The 24,013-nt window shown below is 47.8% G+C and overlaps 1 protein-coding gene across 2 annotated transcripts; it reads right to left on the reverse strand.

The window, feature by feature from the left end:
• Positions 1 to 808: 808 nt before the first annotated feature.
• Positions 809 to 23,930, reverse strand: sh2d7 (SH2 domain containing 7). 2 transcript variants are annotated; one of them, XM_069902867.1, is made up of 8 exons: positions 23,740 to 23,930; positions 19,301 to 19,443; positions 14,756 to 14,943; positions 12,752 to 12,841; positions 10,628 to 10,793; positions 9,534 to 9,767; positions 5,473 to 6,111; positions 809 to 3,071 (listed from the first exon to the last, which is right to left on the reverse strand). In XM_069902867.1, the coding sequence occupies exons 1-8, from the start codon at positions 23,879 to 23,881 to the stop codon at positions 3,027 to 3,029; spliced, it is 1,647 nt and encodes a 548-aa protein (XP_069758968.1). In that variant the 5' UTR covers positions 23,882 to 23,930; the 3' UTR covers positions 809 to 3,026. The 2 variants fall into 2 exon arrangements, with proteins under 2 accessions (XP_069758968.1, XP_069758969.1); XM_069902868.1 differs by lacking the exon at positions 19,301 to 19,443 and having other exon boundaries at positions 23,740 to 23,836.
• Between the last annotated feature and the right edge of the window lie 83 nt (positions 23,931 to 24,013).

The raw sequence follows: 24,013 nt of genomic DNA on the forward strand, positions 1-24,013 counted from the left end.
GTCATGGACAGACCTATCGTGGACAAGCATGTTTGAGAGCACATATGGCCCGGAACAGACATGGAACAATCATCAGTGATGAGGTGAAAAGGCGCCACTTTTGAAAAATGAGCTCGGGGGAGCGGTCGCTCTCCCTCGCAGCCCCCAGCTACACCATTGGTCACTCCTTCTTACTTTAGCCCCAATAAAGCATCCAGACCTGATACTCTGACTGACTATCTCTCCACGGAGGCTGACTGATCATGGAGTACCTCTAGCTTCTCATTGTTTTTCTCAGGACTTCAGTAATTTTTTGTTTCTCTGTTTTTCCACCTCTGTAGAGCCCATTTTACCCTTTCCCTTAGTAGTGGATTAACTGCACTCAGGCTCCAATGCTAAGCATTAAGAAGGCTCCCCCTGACCTTTCCTCCCTGCCCCCCACTTTGTTGAATAGAATGAATTGACATTAAATAACATATTAGGTGTCTCCAATGTGGTCGATATTGACCCCTGGGGATTGATGGGACTATCCAAGCATTGAAAAATGCCAGTGGGGTCTAAAGGGGGTGGGGGGGGGAGTTGATAAATGCCGGGGGATCAATTGAACTTTTGGGGTCAAAGAAACGTAGAGCTTGATGTCTCTGCTCTTGCCCGGGAGCCCGAGGTCCCTGCCCCTGCCCCTGCCCCGGGAGAACGAGGGCCCCACTCCTACCAGGGAACCCAAGGTCTCCATTCCTTTCAGGCCCCTGGGCTTAATCCAACTCAGTCTAATGGTTAATCCATCACTGATTTCCCTACACTCAATCAGTGACAGATTTTCCACACATCCTTGGCCAACAGAAAGTTTATTAAATTATAATTCCATTTTAGAAACAACTTAATTTAAGTGACTTTTAAAACTGTACAATAATATCACAAAATAAAGAATATAAAGCAAAATTCGTAAGGGCTAAACATTAGAAGATTTCCATCTCCGATTTGCCTTTGCTATTCTAAACATTTCCTATAAACAGCATTTGTTATCTTTAACTTGCAGTCTGTAGATACATTTTCATTTCAAGCCTTGCCCGCAAGTGTTGACAGGGTATTCTGGTAGTGTGCAAGTCAGTCGATAATATCACAAAGACTGAAATAACATCATGGGATTTGGGGTAGATTCTCAGGGTGATAGTGGAGCCGCACCTTGTGTGGGCTGGTTGTGCCAGGCAGCAGAAATCTGGGGCACTCTCCCCCCACCCCCACCCCCTCCTTTCTCAGGTTGGTTGCAGGTGGTCAGGGTCCATTCCATAGGCAAGAGGCTGGATGAAGAGAACCGGTATTGGCAGAGAGCAGCCAGGATCAAGAGGCGTACAGTGTGGAATCAGGAACTTCGGCCCAACATCTCCCGTCCACACTCATCCCTCCCGCCCACACTCGGCCCTTATCTCTCTAAACCTTCTATGCATCTGTCTGGATTTTCCTAAACATAACGGCATCAACAAGCTGAATGACAGACTGATTGATCCCAAATGGCCTGTGATTATTTATGCAGAGATACAAAATGGACAAGCAATGCCTCCAAGGATCCTAGTTTCCTATTGCAAGTACAAGAGTCCATGACTACAGCAGAGATCAGGAGGCGAGGCTCCACCTGAGCTAATGCCCCCTTCAGACTGTGGCATGGGTCATGGAACTCCCTGCCAATCTCCTTCAGCAGCATTTGTGCAAGGACTGCAGGGGAAGAGTCATGAGGAGTAGGTTTACCATCGTCCCCACTCCTCACACCAAGAAACCAAGAGAAATGAATCAAACAATAAAAATATGAATGGAATAATTAGAAAATGCAACATTTGAAAAGAGATTAAAGATATTTTTAAATTACATTTTGGACAAGCAACCTGTCCAGTTAACGGAAAGATCGTTATTTCTACTCTTACATCTAGTGTAGCTGGGGTCATGAGTCATTGTGTTCTGCTAAGTTTACTCTCTGCTGCCATGATGGAAGATGAAATAGTTCCGTTCAAGGTCGGCAGGGCAAATCCAGCCGGACTTCCTTTCCCAGGTCTCAGCAGTTTTCAAGGGAACCAGTTTGTCGCACAGGGCGACCCTCCTCCCTGCCTGACCCGCACGGTGAACCCCCCCTCCTTCCCTGACCCAGACGGTGATTCCCTCCCTGTCTGACCCACACAGTGAACCCCTCCCTGTCTGACGCACAGCAAGACAGTGGAGGGCCCCAATTTCATCCGCACGTGGTGGGCCTGGTTCGACGATCTGGGATTCAGACGACTTTATGCACATTCTGATCTGAGCCACTCAGCAAGGGCCAGCATGTGATCTGGTGCCCAAGCTATTTTCATGTGACCTGTATCCGCCTATCGCCTATCACCTGTGCTGCTCCCCCTTCCCCTTCCTTCCTCTCCTCCTCCCGCCACCTTTTTTTTAAACCAGGGGCCTGTTTATTTTTTCCTTATTCCTGACAGAGGCCCAAAATGGACGCTGTGCGATTTGCTGACTTCCTCCAGCACATTTGTGTATTATTTTGGAACCTGTAAAGCAGGTCCCTTGCCCCCTTGCATCACAAGGGAGAAGTAGGCTGACACAACATTGTGAGCTGAAGGGCCTGCACTATAATGTTCTAGGATCTAGAGCATGAGGCTGACTGTGGCTGGCTGCCTATACATTTGCTGGAGTCTCATCTATAAAATGGGAACCAATTCACTGTGACCGATTGAATTTCACACGCCCCTTGACAGTGTTAGCTCAATACACTCCTGTGGAACGGCCAATACAGAGCAGAGGTAAACCGTTAAATCACGTATCCGTGAACAAAATCCTCATACTAATTATGAGGTCATTGTGAGAGCTACAAAGATTTGAAGGGGTGGGGGGGTTGGAATTTGACTGCAGCAAAGAGCTGGATCCAGGGTTAGTGTCAAAACGATGAACCATTTCCGGCAGTGTTGTAGTTATGTAGGACAATGGGTTCAGGAAATAGATCTCAGTTGGCATTGGATAGCTCTTCTACCAGTTCGATATTGACCATCTGAGAATGATGGCCTCTCCTCCCTTCATTTGCACTTCCAGTCCAAGAACCACCTTTTACGGATTTCATCCTGCAGAGAAAATAAAATTTAAATTCTGTATTCCCGTTGTTTTGAGAGAAACATTTGCGGTTGGCGTCTACACAATGTCTCGAAAATACAAAAAGGCCTTTCTGGGGACCAGAGGAATAGAACCCAATATAACCATGAGGGTTAAGAATGTGAATATCCAGTAAAATCCCTGGTATCCGGTACCTATGGGAATTGGTAGCGAATTTTCCAATGGCTTGAAACGTACTCTTACGTACAATGCTTAACAAAATCTTATCCGCTGCCCCACGATCCACTGCTCACCAGAGAAGTCTAATCTATAGATTTTTTTTGTTGGTTACTTAAGGTGTTGGTTGGTTGAACTCCAGATACCAGGGGTTTTACCATATTTTAAATTTTATTTACAGATTCTGGCCATTTTACCCCGTATTAAAGGTCCAATTAACTGTACATTTTAAAGGAAAATCCACGCAGACGTGGGGAGAATGTGCAAACTCCTTACAGATAGTGCAGGATTTGAACCCAGGTCACTGGCGTTGCACTAGCCGTGACACCAGTGCTTCTCAACCTTTTTCTTCCCACTCGCATCCCACTTTAAGTCATCCCCGGTGCCATCGGTGCTCTGTGATCAGTAAGGGATTGCTTAAGGTGGGAAGGGAAGGTTGAGAACCACTGCTCTAGACCCAATTGTTACTGAAATATTTTGCTTGAGAAAAATTGTCATTGGCCCATTTCCTTTGGCGATCTGAAACCGTGCACATAACGAGTCAATGAGGTACGATTAAAACGGTGGTCTTCAAACTTTTTCTTTCCACCCACATCCCACCTTCAGAAATCTCTTACAGAGCACCGATGGCATAGGGAATACTTAAAGTGGGATGTGAGTGGAAAGAAAAAGGTTGAGAATCACTGCGTTGTGCTAACCGGCCACAGTCCTTTAAGGAAGAGTTGGAAAGATGGAGAGAATTAGTTCAGAGTGAAGTCAAGGAGTTAGGACCAGGCACTAATCGTGGGATGAAGGGAGGGTGTGATGCAGAAATGGGCAAGGTTTAAAATAAATGATCGAGTGGGGCTGGGAGGGGTTGAGTTAGAGACTGGATAGCCTGGGGCTTTCTCTCTGGAACGTTGGAGGCTGAGGGGATGGGCTATAAAAGCATGAGGAGCATAGATAAGGTTTGGTCTTTTTCCCCAGACTAGGGGAAGGGGAAAGATTTAATAGGGACCCGATGGACAGTCTTTTCACACAGAGGGAGGTAAGTGTGTTGGACAAGGTGCCAGTGAATGTGGTGGAAGCGGGGTCAATTACCGTTTTTCAGACAGGTATGTCGATCGTGGAGAACATTGCCAAAGGATCTTGATCGGTTGGGCAGGTGAGCGGAGGAACAGTTAATGGAACATAATGTGGAGAAATGTGAGGTGTTGCAGTTTGGGAGGTCTAACGTGGGTTGGTAGGGATGGCAGGGATCTGCGGTTGAGTTGTAGAGCAGAGGGATCTCGCAGTACAGATGGATAGCACCTTGAAAGTTGCAACACAGGTAGATCGGGTCGTCAAATAAGCTTTCAGCACCTTGACCTACTAACCCATTAAAGGGACCAAAAGGACATCCCAGTGTCCAGAACTTAAACCAATGCTCTTAACCTGAATGGAGGTATAACCTGAAGATATCTCAAGCATATAAAAAGCTGCACTTCTGGAACATCAACACAGTTAGTCAGCGCAACACTTTAACAGCTCCGCGACCTGGTTCGAATCCGCCGCTGTCTATATGGAGTTTATCCGTTCTCCCTGTGAACTGCATGGGTTTACTCTGGGCACTCTGGTTTCCACCCACCCTTCAAAGCATATAGGAGTTGTAGATTAATTGGGGTATTTGGGGGCACAGGCTAGTGGGCTGGAAGGGCCTGTTACTGTGTTGTATGTCTAAATTTATGTCAGACAGAACCTGGGGGGGGGGGGCGCAAAGAAACAGATAGAACATTTCAGGTCAAACAGGCTTTCATCAGAATGATGTTTCCCTCTCTGTGGATGCTGCCTGTTCTGCAGTGTATACCCAGAATTCCTGGCTTTTATTTTGGAATTCTATCAGCTGCAGTTTTGATTTTCTCTTCCCACCAGACTCCCTTTGGAAGTGCAGGGGAGTGATTAACTTTGTGAAATTTCTTGAGGGACGAGGGAAAGCTTTTTCTGCAGTGCTTCCTATTATTTTGCCACAACAATTCGAGAGCTTGAAGCTCGAAACCCATCAGCCAGAGAGGCTTAAGTGGCTGAAGGATGTGGTGATCCATCTGGTTCAGAATGAACCTGGAGACATCCAAGAGACTGCAGCCATTGGTGACTGGGCCAACGGCGATTTGCCTGGAGGAGCTCAGCAGTTGGGCAGCATCCAAGGGAACGGTCGATGTTTCGGGTTGGAACCCTTACCTTGTCTGGCTTTGTCTGCCCACGCTTTGAGAACGCAAGGGGGACCTGCTCGTAGGTGTTCTCCGTCGAGCTCATGGAGGGCTTGTGAAGCGGGCGATCACTGCCGTCGCCAGGTTGAGGCAGTGGCCGCAGGGTGGTCAGGAAGCTCTGGCTCGCTCCGGATTTTTGCGCACAGTTCGTGGGCGACGAGGATTTAGACCTGCTGTTCAAATTGGGTGAGAGCCGGGGTGGAGTGGATGGGCCAGCGCCCAACGACATATGCTTGTTCTCCACGTGTTCCGTGGGCCCTGAGGCTGCACCGATATGGTTGAGGCTGCCTGGCAGTGAAGTGTTCGTCCACCACTGGTCTACGTCCACCTCAGTGTACACCACATCCGTGGCCGAGCTGCTCGACATCGGCTTGAAAGGTTTGTTATGTATTGGCTCCATGGCCAGGGAATAGACTGCATTGATGGGCTTCCTCTTGTCCACCTTCTCTCCGGACAGCGAGTGTGTCTGAGTTTTCCATGCCGGGGGAAAGTCACATGGTGGCTTCCTGGATTTGAACTTGATCACTTGCCCATATTTGGCTTCAACTTGCTTCTCTTCCTCAAAGGCCAGCTTCATCTTGTTCGGCACGGGAGATGTGACGTCTGAATCCTTCAACACAAGACAATGTCATGAATAGGAGATTAGAGTCACATCGAGTCCACGGGCAATGAGAATGCTGAACTGCTCTCACAAACCATCCTTTTCATGAAACAATATTTATTTGTGTATATGAATACTTGTTCCAGCATATATATTGTTTGTCTGTATGTGTGTTATGTCTTGGTTGTGTGTCTGCATGTTTTGCACCAAGGACCAGAGAACACTATTTCGTCGGGTTGTACTTGTGCAATCAATTTGCAATAAACTTGACTTGATCATCACCCCCCGCCCCCCCCCCCCCCCCACTCTGATCCACTCTCTCCTCATACGATTTCTCACCCTGCCCTTGAGGAAATCTACAGCCAATTGACCCACCAAGGTGAGGAGTGGGAGGAACGGGAATGAGCAATCTCCACACTTGAGGTCAGAATTGAACCAGATCATTGGAGCAGTGAGGCAGTGATTCTATCAGCTATTCTTCCCCTTACTTCACTGGAAGCATTTGTATTCAAAGGTGCTTCCCTTGACCTCAATATCCCAAAGGGTTTTACAGCCATTTAATTAGTCTTGGAGTAGTCAGAATTATATTGGAAGTAAAGGATCCAGAGACAGGAGTGAAACACAAAAGTCTGTAATAAAAACATGCAGAAATGCTGGAGAAACTCAGCCGGTCTCTCAGCGACCAGAGGAGGTAAAGATATATTACCGACGTTTCGGCCCTGAGGCCTTCTTCAAGGTATGAGTGAAGGACAGGAAGGCATCAGAATAAAGACTGAAGACTGGGCAGGAGAGGAGTCCAGACCAACACAAGGTGTTAATTGGATATGATTAGAGGAAAGGTGAGAATTGATTTTGGCTCCGTGAAAGGAGAAAGAGATAGAGCTGGGGGGAAATGAGATAGAGGGAAGAAGAGGGGGGGAGGGTTTAATGGAAACTTGAGAATTTGACGTTAATGCCATCCGGTTGGAGAGAGCCCAGACAGAAGATGAGGTGTTGTACCTCCAATTTGTGGATGGTCTCAGCCTGGCCATGCGTGAGACCATGGACAGACTTGTCAGCAAGGGATTGGGGTGGGGAATTGAAATGGGTGGCCACTGGGAGATTGCGACGGTCAGAGCCGAGGTGCTTTCACTGACAAGGAACCAGAATCTTCATACAGAGATAAATATGAAGATCCTGGTGAATATTGCCGTAGAAGATTTAGCATCACTGCTGAGGGTACATCTCGCAGTGACTGACAGTGCAGCACTCCCTCGCACAGCTCAGAGTGTCAGCCTTGACTCTAAAGTCCCTGAAGTGCCACCCAACCTGTTCCCTCTATTTTTTCTTAGACAGGCTCATCCCCATACCTAAGGGTCTGTTGTACCAGCCTCCACCACCATTCCTGGCAACGCATTCCAGGCACCCACTGCCCTGTGTTTAAAATGAGTCTCCCTTCAACTTTCCTCCTTTCACCTTCAACAATTTTTAAATTTTAAATTTAGAAATACTGCGCAGTAACAGGTCATTCCGGCCCATGAGCCCGTGCTGCCCAATTTACACCCGATTAACCTCCACCCCTGGTCGATTTTGAACGGTGGGAGCCCCTGGGGAGGACCCATGCAGGCACAGGGAGAATGTACAAACTCCTCACAGACAATGCAGGATGTGAGCCCTGGTCCTAATCGCTGGTGCTGTAACAGCGTTGTGCTAACCGCTATGTCAACCGCGCCGCCCCTTAGGTCCTCTGTTATTTGCAGCTGTAGCTCCTCCCTGTCTGGGCCCCTCATAATTTTATACACTTCTATCAAGTCACCTCTCATTTTTCGGGGCTCCTGAAAGAAAATCCCGAGCCCTGTTTACGATGTCCAATCCTGACAAATCTCCTCTGCCAAGCATCTAACATCTTTCCTGTAACGAGGTGACCAGAACTGAACGCTGTACTCCAAGTATGGTCTAACCAGAGTTTCATAGTCCTGCAATCGACACATGGGGCCACAATGGTGGCAGCAGGGCTAAATGGAGAACGAATGTAACAAAGTTCATCCCCTACCCCATCCTCACTACAGAGCTTCCTGTGTAACTGCATCACCGCCTGGTGGGGAAGCTGACCCAAGGCCCTGCAGAGGATAGTAAAGTCAGCGGAAAAGATCACTGGGGGCTCTCTTCCTACCACGAAGGGCACTTGATGCACACAGAAAGCAATAAACATCATGAAGAACTCCACACACCCCTCACGTAAACTGTTTGCCCTTCTGCCATCTGGTAGGAAGTACCGTAGCACTCTGGCCCCTTGTGTCCGGAAGTGGGCAACAGTTTTTCCCCTGAATTCCCAAAACATATGTAGGTAGTGTACCGTGGACTGTCACTGCATTCATCTCAATATTCCAACTTCTATTTATGTAAATCTTCTTCCGTGGTCCTGGAGAAACACTATCTCATCTTTACCGTGCCATGCAGGTATGAACAACAAATAAAGCTGGCTTGACAATGTACAGTGATGGAAATGCCAAAATTGAATAGTTTCCCTTTTGTAAAAAAAAATGATTGTGAGTAAAGTTTATTTTGAGGGAGATCGAAAAAGAGAAAAGGCCCAGCTCTGTCAATGTCATTTAACATATTCTCCAATCCACGTCACCCCCTCATTCTACCAGGAAGCTTCTATACCCATCCCGCAATGTTACCCCAGCTCCGAGGCCGATACACTCCGATTGCCAGCCAAAAACTGGCAGGGCATGGGTGAAGGGTGAAAGGTGTTTGGGGGGGGGGGGGAGCCTCTTCACACAGAGATGGGTGAGAGTGAAGAACGAGCTGAGGCGGTGAGTGCGGGCTCGACTTAGAAATTTAAGAAAGATTTGGAGAGGAGGGGCATGGAAAATGTTGGTCCGGATGCAGGTCAGTGGGGCCAGGCTAAAAAAGTAGTTTGGCATGGGCTAGGTAGGCCAAAGGGCCTGTCTCTATGCTGGAGTGTTGTCGGGTACTAACCACTTATACACGTCGGAGGTTCTGACCATCCACTGCATTGCATTGACTATAAACAAAGCTCATCAAAGCCCTGCTGCCAGTGTTTGAAACTGCCTCACCCCTTGGCCCTAATGGGTCTGCGCTCACCACTATGGTGACAACTTCTAACTTGATCACTAGTGTCTGTCACTACCTGGCTGGAGGCTTCAGTGAGGACCTCTCCAAAGGGCTGAATGGCCTCAGCCATGTAGTAATCGATCAGTGCCGCGAGCCCATTGTGGACGTAGTTGCTGCCATCAAACATGTATCTCCCGTCCTTCAGCTGGTGAGAATTTTAAGCAGCCTGTGCTGCCTGGCTTATGTGTGTGGTCACAGAGGTGGCCTGATGTCAGGTTATAGTGATTGCTGCTGCCCCGATGCGTGTTTAACCCGCTGAAATGTGGAGAGCAGTGCTGGGCTATGCCTCAGAGTTCCTGTTCAACACTCACCTTGCCGATGGAGGCGCTTTCCGATGACGGCAGCCTGTTGGCGGTGGCAACCCTGGTGGATTTGGGAGGGACGGCTGGGAGTCTCCGAGGCTGTCTCTCGCCCGTGGGTTCCTGCTGGGGGTACGGGGGGTAACCGGGAAGTGGTCTTCTGTCTGTGGCTTCTTTCACGTCTGCCGAGCATGGACTGTTCAGTGATCCGGAGCTGATGTGGTCATACACCTCTCCTCTGTCATACTGTAAGGCAAACAGGAGGGGGGTGTCACATAGAATTTATAGCACAAAAGGCCATTCAGCCCAACAGGTGACTGCTGGTTCACTGCTTCACACATGCCTCCTGCTTCTCTTTGAGCCTTTATTCCTCATGTATTTGCGGAGCTTCCGCAGAGTCACTTTGATGAACAAAGAGGCTTATGCAATGACACTCTGGGCTTCTATCAGAGACCACCTACAATGTATCTTGGCAAGGAAAAGCATCACATTCAAATTAAACTCTCTCTGAATTTGTGTCAGCCTTGTTTTTCTTCTAGTAAGACTATTGTTTGATGAATAGTCAGGCACGGGACCAACAGGTTTAAAGCAGGTAAACACAAGGACTCTGTCAATGCTGGGGGTCTAGTGCAGTTCACCAAATTGCTGGAGAAACTCAGCAGGTCACATAGCACCCATCGGAAGTAAGACCCAGCTGGTGTTTCGGGCCTGAGCCTTTCTCTTGGAGTTCCAAAAAACAGGCAGATTGTCTGATTATGAAGTTGGGGGGGTGGGGGGGGAGGGCAAGGGGAGGGAAGGGGCTAACAGATGGGAGAACAGAAGAGAAAGCAGTGATGGGGGAGAGGGCTCAAAAGGATTGCAAGGAAGGGAAGGCAGTAGAGAGCTGGAGGGAAGGAGGCAGAGGGGGATGAGGGAAAGAGAGGGGGAGATAACGGAAACTGACGTTGGGTTCTGCCGAGATGGTGTTGTTCCTCCGATTTTGAATGTTGATTAAAACAACCATGTCCCTCCCCTCCACTATGTCTTGGCCATGATGGTTACTCCACAGCACCAGGGAGGAGATGAGAGGAGGCTGTGTTAGAGATGTGTAGAGTGTCTGACACTACCTGGCTGCAGGCTTCAGTGAGGACCTCTCCAAAGGGCTGAATGGCCTCAGCCATGTAGTAATCGATCAGTGCCGCGAGCCCATTGTGGACGTAGTTGCTGCCATCAATCATGTATCTCCTGTCCTTCAGCTGGTGAATGACAAAGTGGCGGCAGCGGTCGGTACCCCTGAGGATAAACCAAACAGCAGGTTAGATGTCTGCTTCTCATCTGCACAGCCCCCCACTCCTTCCACCTCGCATTCCTGGGCAGGCGACTCAGCACCAGAGATGCTGTGCTGTCACCGTGTCGTGAAGTCAGGTTTATTGTCATCTGATTGCACAAGTACAACCTGATGAAACAGCGTTCTCCAGTCCTCGGGGCAAAACACGCGGACACACAACCAGATATAACGCACGCACAGACAAACTATACATCTGCAGGACAAGTATTCATATATACTAATGAGTAAATAAATATTGTTTTGTAAATATCAGAGACTCGGATGGTTAGTGTGAACAATTCCTATGGTCGTTCAACATTCTCACTGCCCGTGGGAAGAAGCTGTATCTCTTCCCCAACAGGAGCAGTTGAAAGATGCTGTGTGCGGGGTGGAAGAGGTCCTCAATGATTTTGTGCGCTTTCTTCTGACAGCGATCCCTGTAGATCATGTCAGTGGGGTGGGGGGGGGGAGAGGGAGACTCCATTGATCTTCCCTGCCTTATGGTCTTGTGGATTGACCTCTGATCCAGTTCTCTTCAGTAACCGTACCCCACTCTGATTGACCCGGCCAGGACTACATGGCCTCCTAGATAAGGTTTACATAATGGTGGCCCTGCCCGCTTCAGTCTTCTCAGGAAATGCCATCACTGTTGTGCCTTCCTGACAAGTGAGGAGATGTTGAGTGTCCATGATAGGTCTCTAGTTAGGTGAACTCCAGGGAACTTGGTGCTCTTCACTCTCTCTACCACAGAGTTATTGATGTATAGTGAGAAGTGCCGTTACCGGTCCTCCTGAAGTTCACGATCATCTCCTTTGTCTTGTTCATGTTGAGATTTGAGGAAGTGCCACACTATTGGGAACTGTGTCCCTCACGGGAGACGCCAAATTGAACACCTGATTGGGCACAAGTAGCCCCAAGCACTTATTTTCAGAACCACAGGGTTTATTCTCAAACAAACAAGGAGCCGCTGGAGGGACAGGCAGCATCCATGGGGAGAAATGTCAACGCTTCCAGTTGGGACCCTTTATTGAGCCCATTTCACCCTTCCCACTCAGCAGAGTCTCCAGAAAGGAACCCGACCCCAATCGCTGACTGACCATTTGTACCCAAGGACAACTTAGAGGGTCTCCTCTAAGTCTGCAATTTCCGTGTTTCCCTCCAGCAGGAATTATTCTGCCCTAGGTTTCGACTCTCGAACATCACCTGGAACACAGCCCACCCGACTGTGGTGATGTTATAGTTTACCACGTGACCAATTATTGCAGAAGTGATCACGATTTCGGACAAAAGGAAATGGCAATGGAATTCTGCAGAAGCTAAATATCTGAAATAAAACCCAGGAATTGCAGAAATCGCCTCGGAGTTCCTCAGCGCCAGAGGAACGAGAGTGGAATCAATGTTATGGGTGGAAGGCCCTTCAACACGGAACCTTAATCTCTTTCCCCCCTAGCTAGATGCTGCCGCTGAGTGCTTCCACCATTTCCTTTGGCCCGGTTGGCATGGCGGTTAGCGCAATGCCTTTACGGCGCCAGCGATCGGGTCCAGGGTTTGAAACCCGCACTGCCTGTAAGGAGTTTGCACGTTCTCCCCGTATCTGCGCGGGGGCTCCGGTTTCCTCCCACTGTTCAAAACATACGGGTTAACTGGGTGTAAATTGGGCTCATGGCCCATTACCGTGTTGCATGGTCTAACTTAAAAAATTTAAACTGCGTAAATTTTATAAATTTTATGAATGCGCTCTAGTTACCTATATATTCAGCTGAGCTATGTAACTTGACTGCTTTGTTGTGTATTCCATAAATGTCTTGAACATATATGTTTATTTGTGTTAAACTAATAAACATAATAAAAAGAAAGAAAAAATAAACCTCTGCACAGGAATGTTACGGTGTACGTTTGCAGTCCCAGTTTGTGCAGTGCGTACCTATAGGACAATATGTAGCCGGTCGCTCTGTCACTCAGGCGGATGAGGAAGTGTCCAATGCCTTTATCCCATAGGAGGTTCTCTGCCTCTCTATCAGCAGCGGAAAAGCAGCAGTTAGTACAGTTCACTTTGCTCATGCATCCTCATTACAAGCCAATCAGTTGATCTGAATGGACCAAACCCCGCCCGGTCGACTGTCAATCATATAAGCCACATCCGGCCCCTCTTGAGGTCAATGGAGACTTTAAGCTGAATAAAGCCTGTTGTTCAGTCTTTGAATCTTGTGTCTGCTTACTGTCACCACAGCACATCACTAATACATCTTTAGTACATCATCTTTACATCACTAGTTAAGCAGAGTTACCACGCACAGTAAGGTGCACCACTCTCTGTTACTCTTTCGAAGGGAGAACCTTCAGGCCTGAGATTTCAGGTTTGGTGAGATTTGAGGAAACCTCGGACTTTTGTGTTGGACCCTCTGCTGAGATCTGCACCCTTGCCTCGCCCTTCCCTCACTCATGGTAATATTGCAGGCAGCTCTGCCTTTAACCGATGGAGCAGAACATAACATCCTAAGGCTGATGAGGGAGAGGTTTGTACACTCCAGGGTTGAGAAGAACCTGGAATCTTCTTGAAGCACACAAAATTCTAGCACAGCGAGAATATTTCTGCTGACAGAAGAGTTCAGGACTGAGGGATGAGGGAGGACATTTAGAGGAAAATTGGAGGTCAGTTGAGGCTTCATCATGGAGTTCATTCAAAGAAGAGATCCCGAGTTTTTGGATATTACAGAAATCAAGGGGTTCGGGCAAAATAGTGAAAGGCGGAATGGGCTGAATGGCCCCTAGTCTATTTTGCATGTTCATATGTTTTTCTTCTCTTTCAATCTTTTCAAATGGGAGAGGTGTTTAACGTCAAGCCAGTTGGACAAGGCGATTGTGCCCTCGGGTTAAAATTGGTCTTTTCTTGCATACTCTCAGGATTACAGGATTTGGCCTTTGTCACAGAATGGAATGGAAATGGTCAGAATCAACAGATTACTCTCTAGAATACGTGCAAAACATCCCCGTGATGAAAATGAGCAGATTCCATTCCCTTAAAGAATTCTGAACCACTGAACCAGTCTCTGTAATTACTGTGTCAGGGAAAAGACTGCAGTCCCTTTGAATTACTGCGCAAAATAACATACGACAGTCTGTGTGCTAACACAAAAGAAACACAGCAGTTGCAGACGTTCGTATCTTATGCAGGCAGAGAACTGCCAGAGGAACTAAAGTGGCAAGGGCAGCATCCTTGGCTAGGACTGGCCAGTCAACGTTCCAGGTCTGAACTCTTTATCAAGACTGCAGTAGAATGAACAGCAAGGCTGTTTCTACCCCTGGATGCTGTCTGACCAGAAAAGTTTCTCCAGCAGCTTCATTGCCTGCTGTGGATCAACATGATGGCAGCTTTTGTATCACTGTATGAGGAATGGATCATCTATGTGTATAAGAAAGAGCGAGAGGAGACTTAATAGAGGTCTACAGGATTCTGAGAGGCAGAGATAAGGTAGACAGCCAGCGTCCTTTTCCCCCAGAATAGAAACACCAGAGGACATCTGCACAAAGAGAAGGGAGCAAGGTTTAGGAGAGGGATCAAGGAGTTGAGGGTGCCTGGAATGCATTGCCAGGGGTAATGGTAGAGGCCAAAACATTAGGGGCATTTAAGAGGCTCTTAGACAGACATGTGGATGAAAGAAAAAATATACAATGGTAGTTAATAGCTGTGTAAAGTAGTTGGTTACAGTCCCTGTAATCCTGTGTAAAAAAAAAGTAGATTATAGTCCATTTAATAGGCTCGCAAAGCACTTGGTTAAAGATCCTGAATATAAAAGCATTTTAAAGAGCAGATGTGAAGACACAGACCTACAGCAAGCCCACGACGACAAAGGGAGCTGCTTTAACAACTCCAGCAGTGGAAGCCGGGTCCAGGGTCCACGGAACGCTCTGGTCCCAGGTAACTTACTTCCTCGTCACGAAGCCATGGAACCATTCCGGTAACCGCCCATTCTGCAGGACAAGCTCAGTCTGGGTCTCCGCAAACCATTTCAGGGCCATCTCCTTCAGCACCCCCAGGGTCTCGGGGTCAGCCAGCCACTTTGGGGTGTGCGCTGTCAGCTTCTGGGAGTCTCCCATCCTTTCAACCGTGTGGCCCTGTGACATACAATCACGCCAGATGGGCAAAGTTATAGGGTTATATTAGAAATTGGAATATATTTGTCTATTTGAAAATAGTGATCAACATGGTCATTGTTCAAACTCGATACCTGAATTTGCAGGAGCTAATTAGAATTTCAAATAAGAATCTCTCACAATGGATAAAGGCCAATGGGAACATTTTATGGGACTGATAGGTCCACCATTTGATTCAGAGGGGGTTAATGGAAAGAAACAAATTGAAATACAATAGTTCCTACTAAACTGCCATATACAGCATCGGATGGAAAATGAGAGCCTGGACCTTGCTTTGAAAATGGTCCTTATCTGCATGAGAGCAAATCCACGTGTAGGAGAAGGGTTCAAAGGGAATTAGGTCTGTTCTCACTCAATTTCCTGCTCTCCCACCCTAACGGGGCCTGGGCTCTGGTGCTCCCTTGCTGGTGGGCAGCTCCTTAGCTGGATGTCAAAGTCAAACTCCACCCCCTGAGCATCCCTGGAGATGGACCATGTGATGACCCTAGTGGACACGAAGCCCTTTGACCAGAGAAATCGGAACGCCACTGGTCGAATGGCCAGGTCTTCCTGCCCCATGGCACGGGGCCAGGCTCGGAGAGCGGCGCACCTTCATGTCTATTACAGAGTCACAAAGGCTCACGGCAGGGCAAAGGAGGAAAATGGCTGGAAAACTTGCACACCACAGGTTCCATCCTCTGGTAACTTCAACGATTCAGAGCAGGCCCGATGTTCGCTGAAGGAGGGAGGAAAGGGTTTTAATTCTCAAAAACCTCAGACTGATAGTCTTCAACGGGACTGAAGATCAGTGAAGTAGTTCGCGCCTTCAGTGGATCCCTAGTTAACCCTCCATTCATTCATCCATCTCTTCTGCTGGGGAGAGCACCTGAAAGGTTCAGGGCGGAGCAGTTAGCGTGGCGATCAGAACCGAAGTTCATGTCCTGTGCAGTCTGTAAGGAGTTTGTACGCTCTCACTGTATCTGTGTGGGTTTCCTCCAGGTGCTCTGGTTTCCTCCCACAGTCTAAATTTAAATGTAAAAAAATCTAAATTGAAAAAAAAATTAAATTTAAAGAATCTATTGGTTAAACACTGATCAAGGCTGCTCTCTTGTCAGAAGACAAAATCAGCCCCATCATTGATCCAAACTTCACTGCTCTCGTCTCACTGGTTCAAGTTCATTGCCATCTGTACAACCAGATGAAATGGCGTTTCTCCAGACCACAATACACACACAACACACAGTACATAATAAGCACATATATCCATAAAGGTATAATGTAAAATAAATATAAGTATAAAAATAAATATCTTCCTAATTTACTTGATTTATCAATCTCACGGCTATTTCCCAGCCTGGTTGTAATGCTCCTGTACCTCCTTCCTAACAGTAGTGGGTCAAAGATCCTGTGTGTTGGATGGAAAGGGTCCTCAATTATTCTCTGATTCCTATTTAAACAACGCAAATAGAGATCAGGCAGAGCCCCGTGATCTTCTTGGCTGCTTTGACTAAAGGTCCGATGCTTTGCAGCTACCCTACACTGATGCAGCCAGACAAACCCCTCTCAGTGGTGCTCCTGTGACATGTTCCAGTGGAAATCTGAATGGCCAAACCTGTGCAGGAGACTTTGAGAGGCTGGATTATCCATCCCTACTGAGTTCTGGGAACCCCGAAACATTTTTAGCAGCGACGCGCGTGGGTAAATCAACTGTCCATTCACGGATACAAGCTCCCAAACTGTAACGAGATAGTGACTGGATTGCAGTGTAAAAACTAGCCCTTCACCAGTAATGCTAAACATAGAATATAGAACATCGATGTGCTGGCCTCTATATTCCTCAAAAAAAAACCCTTCCTACCTCATAACCCTCTATTTTTCTTCTATCCATGTTCCTGCCTAACGGTTTCTTAAATGCCCCTAATGTTTCAACTCCACAACACTCTGTGTAAAAAAACATACCCCCGACGTCGCTCCTAAACTCTCCTCCCTTCACTTTGTGCAGACATCTTCTGGTGTTTGCAGCTCCCACCCTGGGAAAAAGATGCTGGCCGTCCACCTTATCAATGCCTCTCAGAATCTTGTAGCCCTCTATCTATTAAGTCACCTCTCACCCTTTTCCATGCAATACGTGCCTGCAGCATGTGTCTGCACTCCAACGTATGCCTTTGGCTAGCACCTTGGTACATTTATATACTTGAAAGACAACTGTTCTTTCTTGTTCCAGTTCTTTCTTGCTTTACTTTCAAGACAAGGAAATGGGGACAATATGCGAAGTCAGGGTGAGCGTCAGTGATGGCATTTCCCCAGGTTGTGAGTTATGCTCGAGTAAAATATCAGCCAATTGGACCCCAGCATTACAGTTCGGACTCCCTCAGCTGTCGGGAGTTGAAGGCAAGTAATGAGGAGAAGGTTTTAAAAGCAAAGAGGGAGCCAGCAGGTCAGGAGGCGTCCAAGGTGGTAAGTGGTCAGTCTACCTTTCAGGTCGGGACCCCTTTGCAGTCCTGTTAAATCTTGATTACCCTAGGCAGCACGGTCAATGTAGTTGGGGCAGCACGTAAGAGAAACACAATTGCAACACCAGCGCTGTTTGTAAGGAGTTTGCACGCTCTCCCCGTGTCTGTGTGGGTTTCCTCCAGGGGGCTTCGGTTTCCTACTACCCTTCAAAGTGTACTGGGTGTAATTGGTGGCTGGAAGGGCCTGTTACCATGCTGTATGTTAAAGTTAAATTTTGAATTTCTTTCCACACTGCTTGACCGGCTGTGTCTTACCATATGTTCTTTGCTCAAGATTTAGTTTCTGCCATTCTTGTTTTCCCCAAGCTTTCAAATGCAGCAGGAAGAAACAGTAATGAGAAACCGAATTCCTTCGCTGAGGGAATCCAGAGTGACCCAAAGTGGCCAGAAATCTGAGCCACTGCGGGAAACAGAGATGCCCTTCTTACTCAAAACAAATGCCCCTTTAAAAAGCTAGACTCCAGACCATCTCTGTCTCCTGATGGCTGCAGGGCGATGGGGTGACTTGGCGGGTAGCATTGCTGTTTCACCATTCAGGATTTGATTCTGAACTCAGGTGCTCTCTGTGCAGAGTTTGCGCGTTTTCCATGGATTTGCTGAAACTGCGTGGGCCACTAGGTGGACTAGTGGCTGTAAATTACCTCGAGTGTTGGAGGGAGAAAGGAGCCCTCGGGGCCCTGAATGGGCATTTGAGAAATAAAGAGGGGAAAGGGATTGATGACACTCAATGGGCCAAATGGCTTCCTCCATTGCAAGGATCCACCAGCTATAGTAAGAGTATTGGACTTGGAGAGTTTGAAGGCATTTGCAGAGATAACAGTCAGGATGAGATGCCTTCTCCCCATCCAACATATGGGTGAGGAAACCAGAGACTGTTAACTCAAGTATCAACAGAAATTGTTACCAAACTGAACATAGCGTTACTTTTCTTTTTTTTTCCATAGACATTTGTGGTTAATCAGCCAAATGTCACAGGGACCATTTGACTAGGCACTTGAACACCCACAATGCAAGTTAAAGATAGCACTCCCACGTCGGCAGCAGGGTGAGTGGGTGTGGGGTGCAGTCATGCGTAACGAGCATATCCAAGCCATGAGCTGGGCTGGCAGGCGCTACTTTGCCGCACTGAAAGATCCCAAGATGCCTTCCACAGTACCCACAAGCTTCTAACCTGGTGAAGGTTCCCGAAAGTCCTTAATAACTTTTTCCAACTACCCAGAAGTTACAGTCGGGAGGAAAGAAAAAGTCGATTTTTTTCTCTCTCTTGGACAAGACAGGAGGGGTCTTAAATGACACGGGAAAGCTTAGAACAAGGTAGAGTTTGAGAGAGAAACCATTGATCTTTTAAGGAAGACTTGACATTTGAAACTACATTGAGAGAGAGCATACAAAATCAGGAAAGGGTGAATGCACTGTGTCTTTGGCCCAGAGGAATTGATAACTAGGTTTAAGGAGAAGGGGGAAGAGACTTAATGGAAACCTGAGGCGTGACATTTTTTTTTTTGTTTATGCAGAGGGTGTGTGGAATGGGCTGCCAGGGAAAGTGGTTGCAATGGTTAAGAAACATTTGGACGGACACGTGGATGGGATGGGTTGAGAGGGCCAAACACAGGCAGGTCAGCAGGGGCTGAAGGGCCTGTTTCCATGCTGTATGACTGTGGGTGAGGAACTTTGGAAGGGTCTGGTAAAGAGGCAGTAGATACAACAATGGGATTGGACTCTTGCTATCGATAAAATGCACGAGCATCCTTCAACCTCAGAAATCTGCGTCGCTCGCAGCGCGGAAGGCCCACAGTGGCTGCTCGGAGATATCGCAACGGGCTTACCTTAAGCTGTGGAAACTTGAGGTAGGGCCGGCTCTCTTTGGACTTGGAGAAGATGTGGCTGCACTTGCCCAGGGGCACCAGGTGCTGGGGCCGCGCGTAACTCAATGGAGTGTGGAAGAGAGGTCGACCGAACCACACATTGTCTGAGAGCAAGAGAGGGAGGTGCTGTTTAGATCAGCAGAACTAGATTCAAAAAACATGACGTTCAAAACCCCAGACTGTACAGTCATATGATCTGCACCCAGTCAAATCACTCACCTCCCCCCCCAACACATCCCCCAAAGAACTGCCCTTCCACATTTTATTTTGACAAATCTTTCTGTTAGTTCTATTTTTATATATAGAGGCATGGTAACAGGCCCTTCCAGCCCACAATCCCGTGCCACCACACACACCCAATCTCTGTACGACCTCGGGCCAAGCCTTTGCTCCTTCTTCACACAATTTTATCACCCAGTCACCGGCAGTCTGCTCAGGGAACGAAGACCACCGCTGACCTGTCACCCCACACATACCTGCCTCACGCACTGCCTGAGCTCCACCAACGGGCCCACCACCGAGCCACTTCATTATCTTCACTGTCCACCCCACTGCCTTACCTTCCACACTCAAACATAGTCGACTCCTCTCCTGGTGTTAGCCCGACAACACCATACCCTTCTCCCCACAGGGGCAGTACTTAATTTAGACACGCAGCACGGTAACAGGCCCTGGTCGCCCAAATTCCCCAATTCACCCGGGTGGGAGGAAACTGGAGGAAACCCATGCAGATCACGATGAGAACGGACAAGACTCTTTGCAGGCAGTGGTGGATTCAAACCCGGGGCCTGGGCCCTGTGAGAGCATTGCACTAACCGCTACGCCAGCCGAGCTGCCCCACACCAACCTTTGGGCTCTGGTTATCTGAAGCTGCGGATGTCCCTCAGACCCAGCGCAGGATGCCACCATGAAAGGCAGCCTCCTTTAAGTAGTGTTGCCAATGAGCTTACCACTCCTTGCCTAAGACCCACTCTCAGCTTTTGGAGATGCCCACAAATGTCAAGCCATTTGCCTGGAAGTGGAAATCTTCCCTCTTCCAGCTTAAAACCAACGCATTCTGGATACTGATCATCCCTATAGAGCCACGGAATTCTGCCTTTGCAGAAATTGACCTTCTAGAGCGATCGTAATGGAATAGGAGACTCTCAACCCTTTGAGCCTGTCCTGTCACTCGTAGCTGATGTGTTCATCACACTGCCTTTCCTTCACCTCCCTGTTAAAGTCTGCAGATGCTAGGGTACGTTAGAAACTCAGCATCCACAAGAAGCGGAGGGTAACTACCGTTTCAGGCCTGAGGCCTTCGTCAAGGCATGTGCCTGAAGATGGGGAAGGGGGAGGAGGAGAGGAGAGGAGGGAAGAAGGGGGCAGAGGGAGGCTGACAGGTAAGAGGACATAGGTGGATACAGGTGGAAAGAGAAAATCAAAGAGTGGAGGAGACCTCCTTCAGTGAGTGCACCTCTTTGACATCTTTACCCAGGTCAACCTGCCAACTCAGTCAATCCAAGCCCAACCACACGGATGTCTGGTGAAGGGAGATCCACCCCCATTTCTTTTTTTTTGTGTGGTGGAAGGGTTAGATTTTGTCTGCTTCTTTTGGCCTCTCCCTAGACTGGTGGGGAAGGCTACCAGCCGTTATCACATCAACCTTCTTCAGGAGCTCTATCGAGAGCGTCCTGGCCGGCTGCATCACAGTGCGGTACGATTGTTGCAGAGAATCGGATCGGAGGTCAATCCACAGGATCATATGAGCAGCAGAGAGAATCACTGGGATCTGAGAATCACTGGAATCTCCTCCCCCCCACCCCCCCGCCTCCCCACCACCCCGGACGTGATCTACTGAAATTGTTGTCTGTTGTCTGAAGAGGGCTCACAAAATCGGTGAGGGCTGCTACCACCCCGGCATCTTTCTGCCTGCTCCCGTCGGGGAAGAAATACAGGCGTAACAGAGCCAGCACCGGCAGGCTGAAGAGCAGCTTCTTCCCACGGGCAGTAAGAACGCTGAACAGTAAGGAACCGCTCACACTAACTGTCTAAAACTCTCATATTCACCAAACGATATTTATTTGCTTTTTTTTTAATATATGTATATTTGTCCTGCGTATGTATTGTTTGCCTGTATGTGTGTTATGTCTGGTTGTGGGCCTGGGTGTTTTGCACCAAGGGCCAGAGAATACTGTTTCATCGGGTTGAACTTGTGCAATTGGATAATAATAAACATGGAGTTGGACTAGCAGGTCCCGACCCTGGGACATTGGTTTCTTACCAATAAATCTGCTGGATTGCACCCTCCCAAACTTTGGAGTCAGGGTAAAATGCACTGCCAGTACAAGGGGCAGATTTAGCCGATCAAATCTTCAACATACGAGCAATGCCTTCAAACTGGACTTCATCCTTCTGAGCTCATGGCATCTTTCGCGCCCTGACAGCCCAGTTAAACCTCTCTTGTTAGTGTGTGCTCTAACATTTCCCAGGCTGTTGCTTCTTCACAGAAGATTGTGGACCTGGAGTTAATTGGGAATCCATCCACTAGGAATGTTGCAGCAAAAACTGTGGTTGCTGAATGACAGGCTGAGTGTTTCCTATACCTTCTGACTTTGTTTCAGATTTTTAAAGACACACAGGACGGGTGCCGGACTGTTTGACTATTTCACACAGCAGGGGCCACTGTTGAGCAGAAAGTCCCAGCCAATCCTATGACTCTCCAGGCGTGCGGGTGGGGGCCAAATTGGCTACCAGAATTATTCTGTGATCCTGGAACAATCACAAAATGGGAAGCCATGTGGCTTCCAAACGCCTTCCTTTAATGGTGGCCCCGGTGGGTGGTTAAGGCTGTTTTGGTGCATTAAATCCATATGGACGAGGATTCATGATCAAATCCCCTCAGGTCCATGGAGAGAGAGAGAGAGTAAGGGTGCGAAAGAGAGAGAGAGAGAGAGAGAGAGAGAGAGTAAGGGTGCGAAAGAGAGAGAGAGCGAGAGAGCACGAGAGAGAGAGAGAGAGAGAGAGAGCAAGGAAAGAGAGAGAAAGAGGGGGAGGGAGAGCAGCAGCAAGTTCCACAGTGATTCTTGGAAGGGACCGGGATAAATGATTGAGTGAAATGTGGTGAACTCTCAATGCAAAGGCGTGAAACAAATTAAACGTTTACCCTCTTTGCTCTAATCTTGTCCTAACCCTCCTGACCTCTGCTGAAGCAGAAAGCCAGCATTTTCCCAGTACAGGCCTGCACACTCTTGAGCACTTGAGCACTCTTGAGCACCAACTGCATACAACTTCTTGGAGGTACAGGGTAGAAATGTGGTGGTGGGGTGGGAGAAGGAAAGGTATGGCCCTGGAATGTTTCATCCAAACAAGAAAGCGGAAACTGTGACCACAGAAACATGTTGCCATTCACAGTGTGTTCAATCAAGGAACCCCACCCCCACTCCCCCATCACCCTGGTCACAGCCTCTTCTCACTGTTACTTTTCAGGGAGAAGGTACAGAAGCTTGAAATCTAGCATATCTTGGTTCAGGAACAATTTTATTCCAACAGTTTTAGAGGCTTTTGTTACACACGTCGGGCACTGCTCCATCACCACATGAGGACCATCTGCATTGGTGTAACGCCATGTTTATTCTTGTACTATGGGTATCTGTGAATATTTATTATCTGTCTATTGCATTTATTATCTTTTGTTAATTAATCTAATGAACAGTATTGTAGTTGTTTTCACGAAGTACCCGTTCAGCTGCAACAAGCAGGCATTTCCGTGCATATATACATGGTACAATGTGTATGACAATAAACACAGATTAAAGCAACTGATTCGAGAAACATTTCCTGGCAATGGCTAGACCATTTCTGCAAATGTTTCAGGACAAAACGACCTAGTTATTGCCTTTCTTCACTTGATTTTATCAATTACAGGCAGCCAGGAGAGGGCTTGAATTTTTATTTTGTTTGAGCAGTTGGGATTTACAAACGCATTTCACACCATAAATTACAGAGAGACCCACGCCTCGCCAAAGTCCATTCACCCCCACTGCCTGGGCTAGCCCTTCAACTGAGCTGTCCACCTAGTTCCACCCTCTCTTGCAAATGATCCCCTTCCCCAACAAACTGGGCTTTGAAGCCACTTCCACCAAACATTCATGCAGTGTGATCTAGATCACAGCAACCGGCTGTGTTACGGGAAATTATCCTCCCCTCTGAAATTGTCCAAATTAATCCCAAAGCCCCCATCCCCACTCCTTTCCCATATCTTCTGTGCTTTCCTCCTTTTTAACAACACCCCCTAATGATAAATAAACCACAAATCTTAAGTTCATTTGGCGAATAATTGTACTGTGTAACCTGGAGCAGTTATAAACTTCTCCAGAGCTAACGCGAGAAAGAGAGGTAGTTCGAAGCAGTTCACATACCTTGACTGACATAGTATTGTCCTAATTTCCAATTGGGTTTCATTGATATAGAAATGCAGGACTGCCCTAAGTGCGACGAGAGGAAGGTCTGAACTGCCGAGAGTCCCGCCACACGTTTTATACCAATAGTTCTTTCCACCATCAGGGAAACAGAAAAGGCAGAGTGAGTTTTTGGCTGAAAGTCGTGATGTTGATTGTCGGACCGATAAAAATCACACAGCTGGGAGGGGAAAAAAGGGCTTTCTCCAACTCGTAGTTTCCTGCTGTGAGTGGA

This window comes from Narcine bancroftii, chromosome 11, assembly GCF_036971445.1.
Source record: "Narcine bancroftii isolate sNarBan1 chromosome 11, sNarBan1.hap1, whole genome shotgun sequence".
NCBI classification, from domain to species: Eukaryota; Metazoa; Chordata; class Chondrichthyes; order Torpediniformes; family Narcinidae; genus Narcine; species Narcine bancroftii.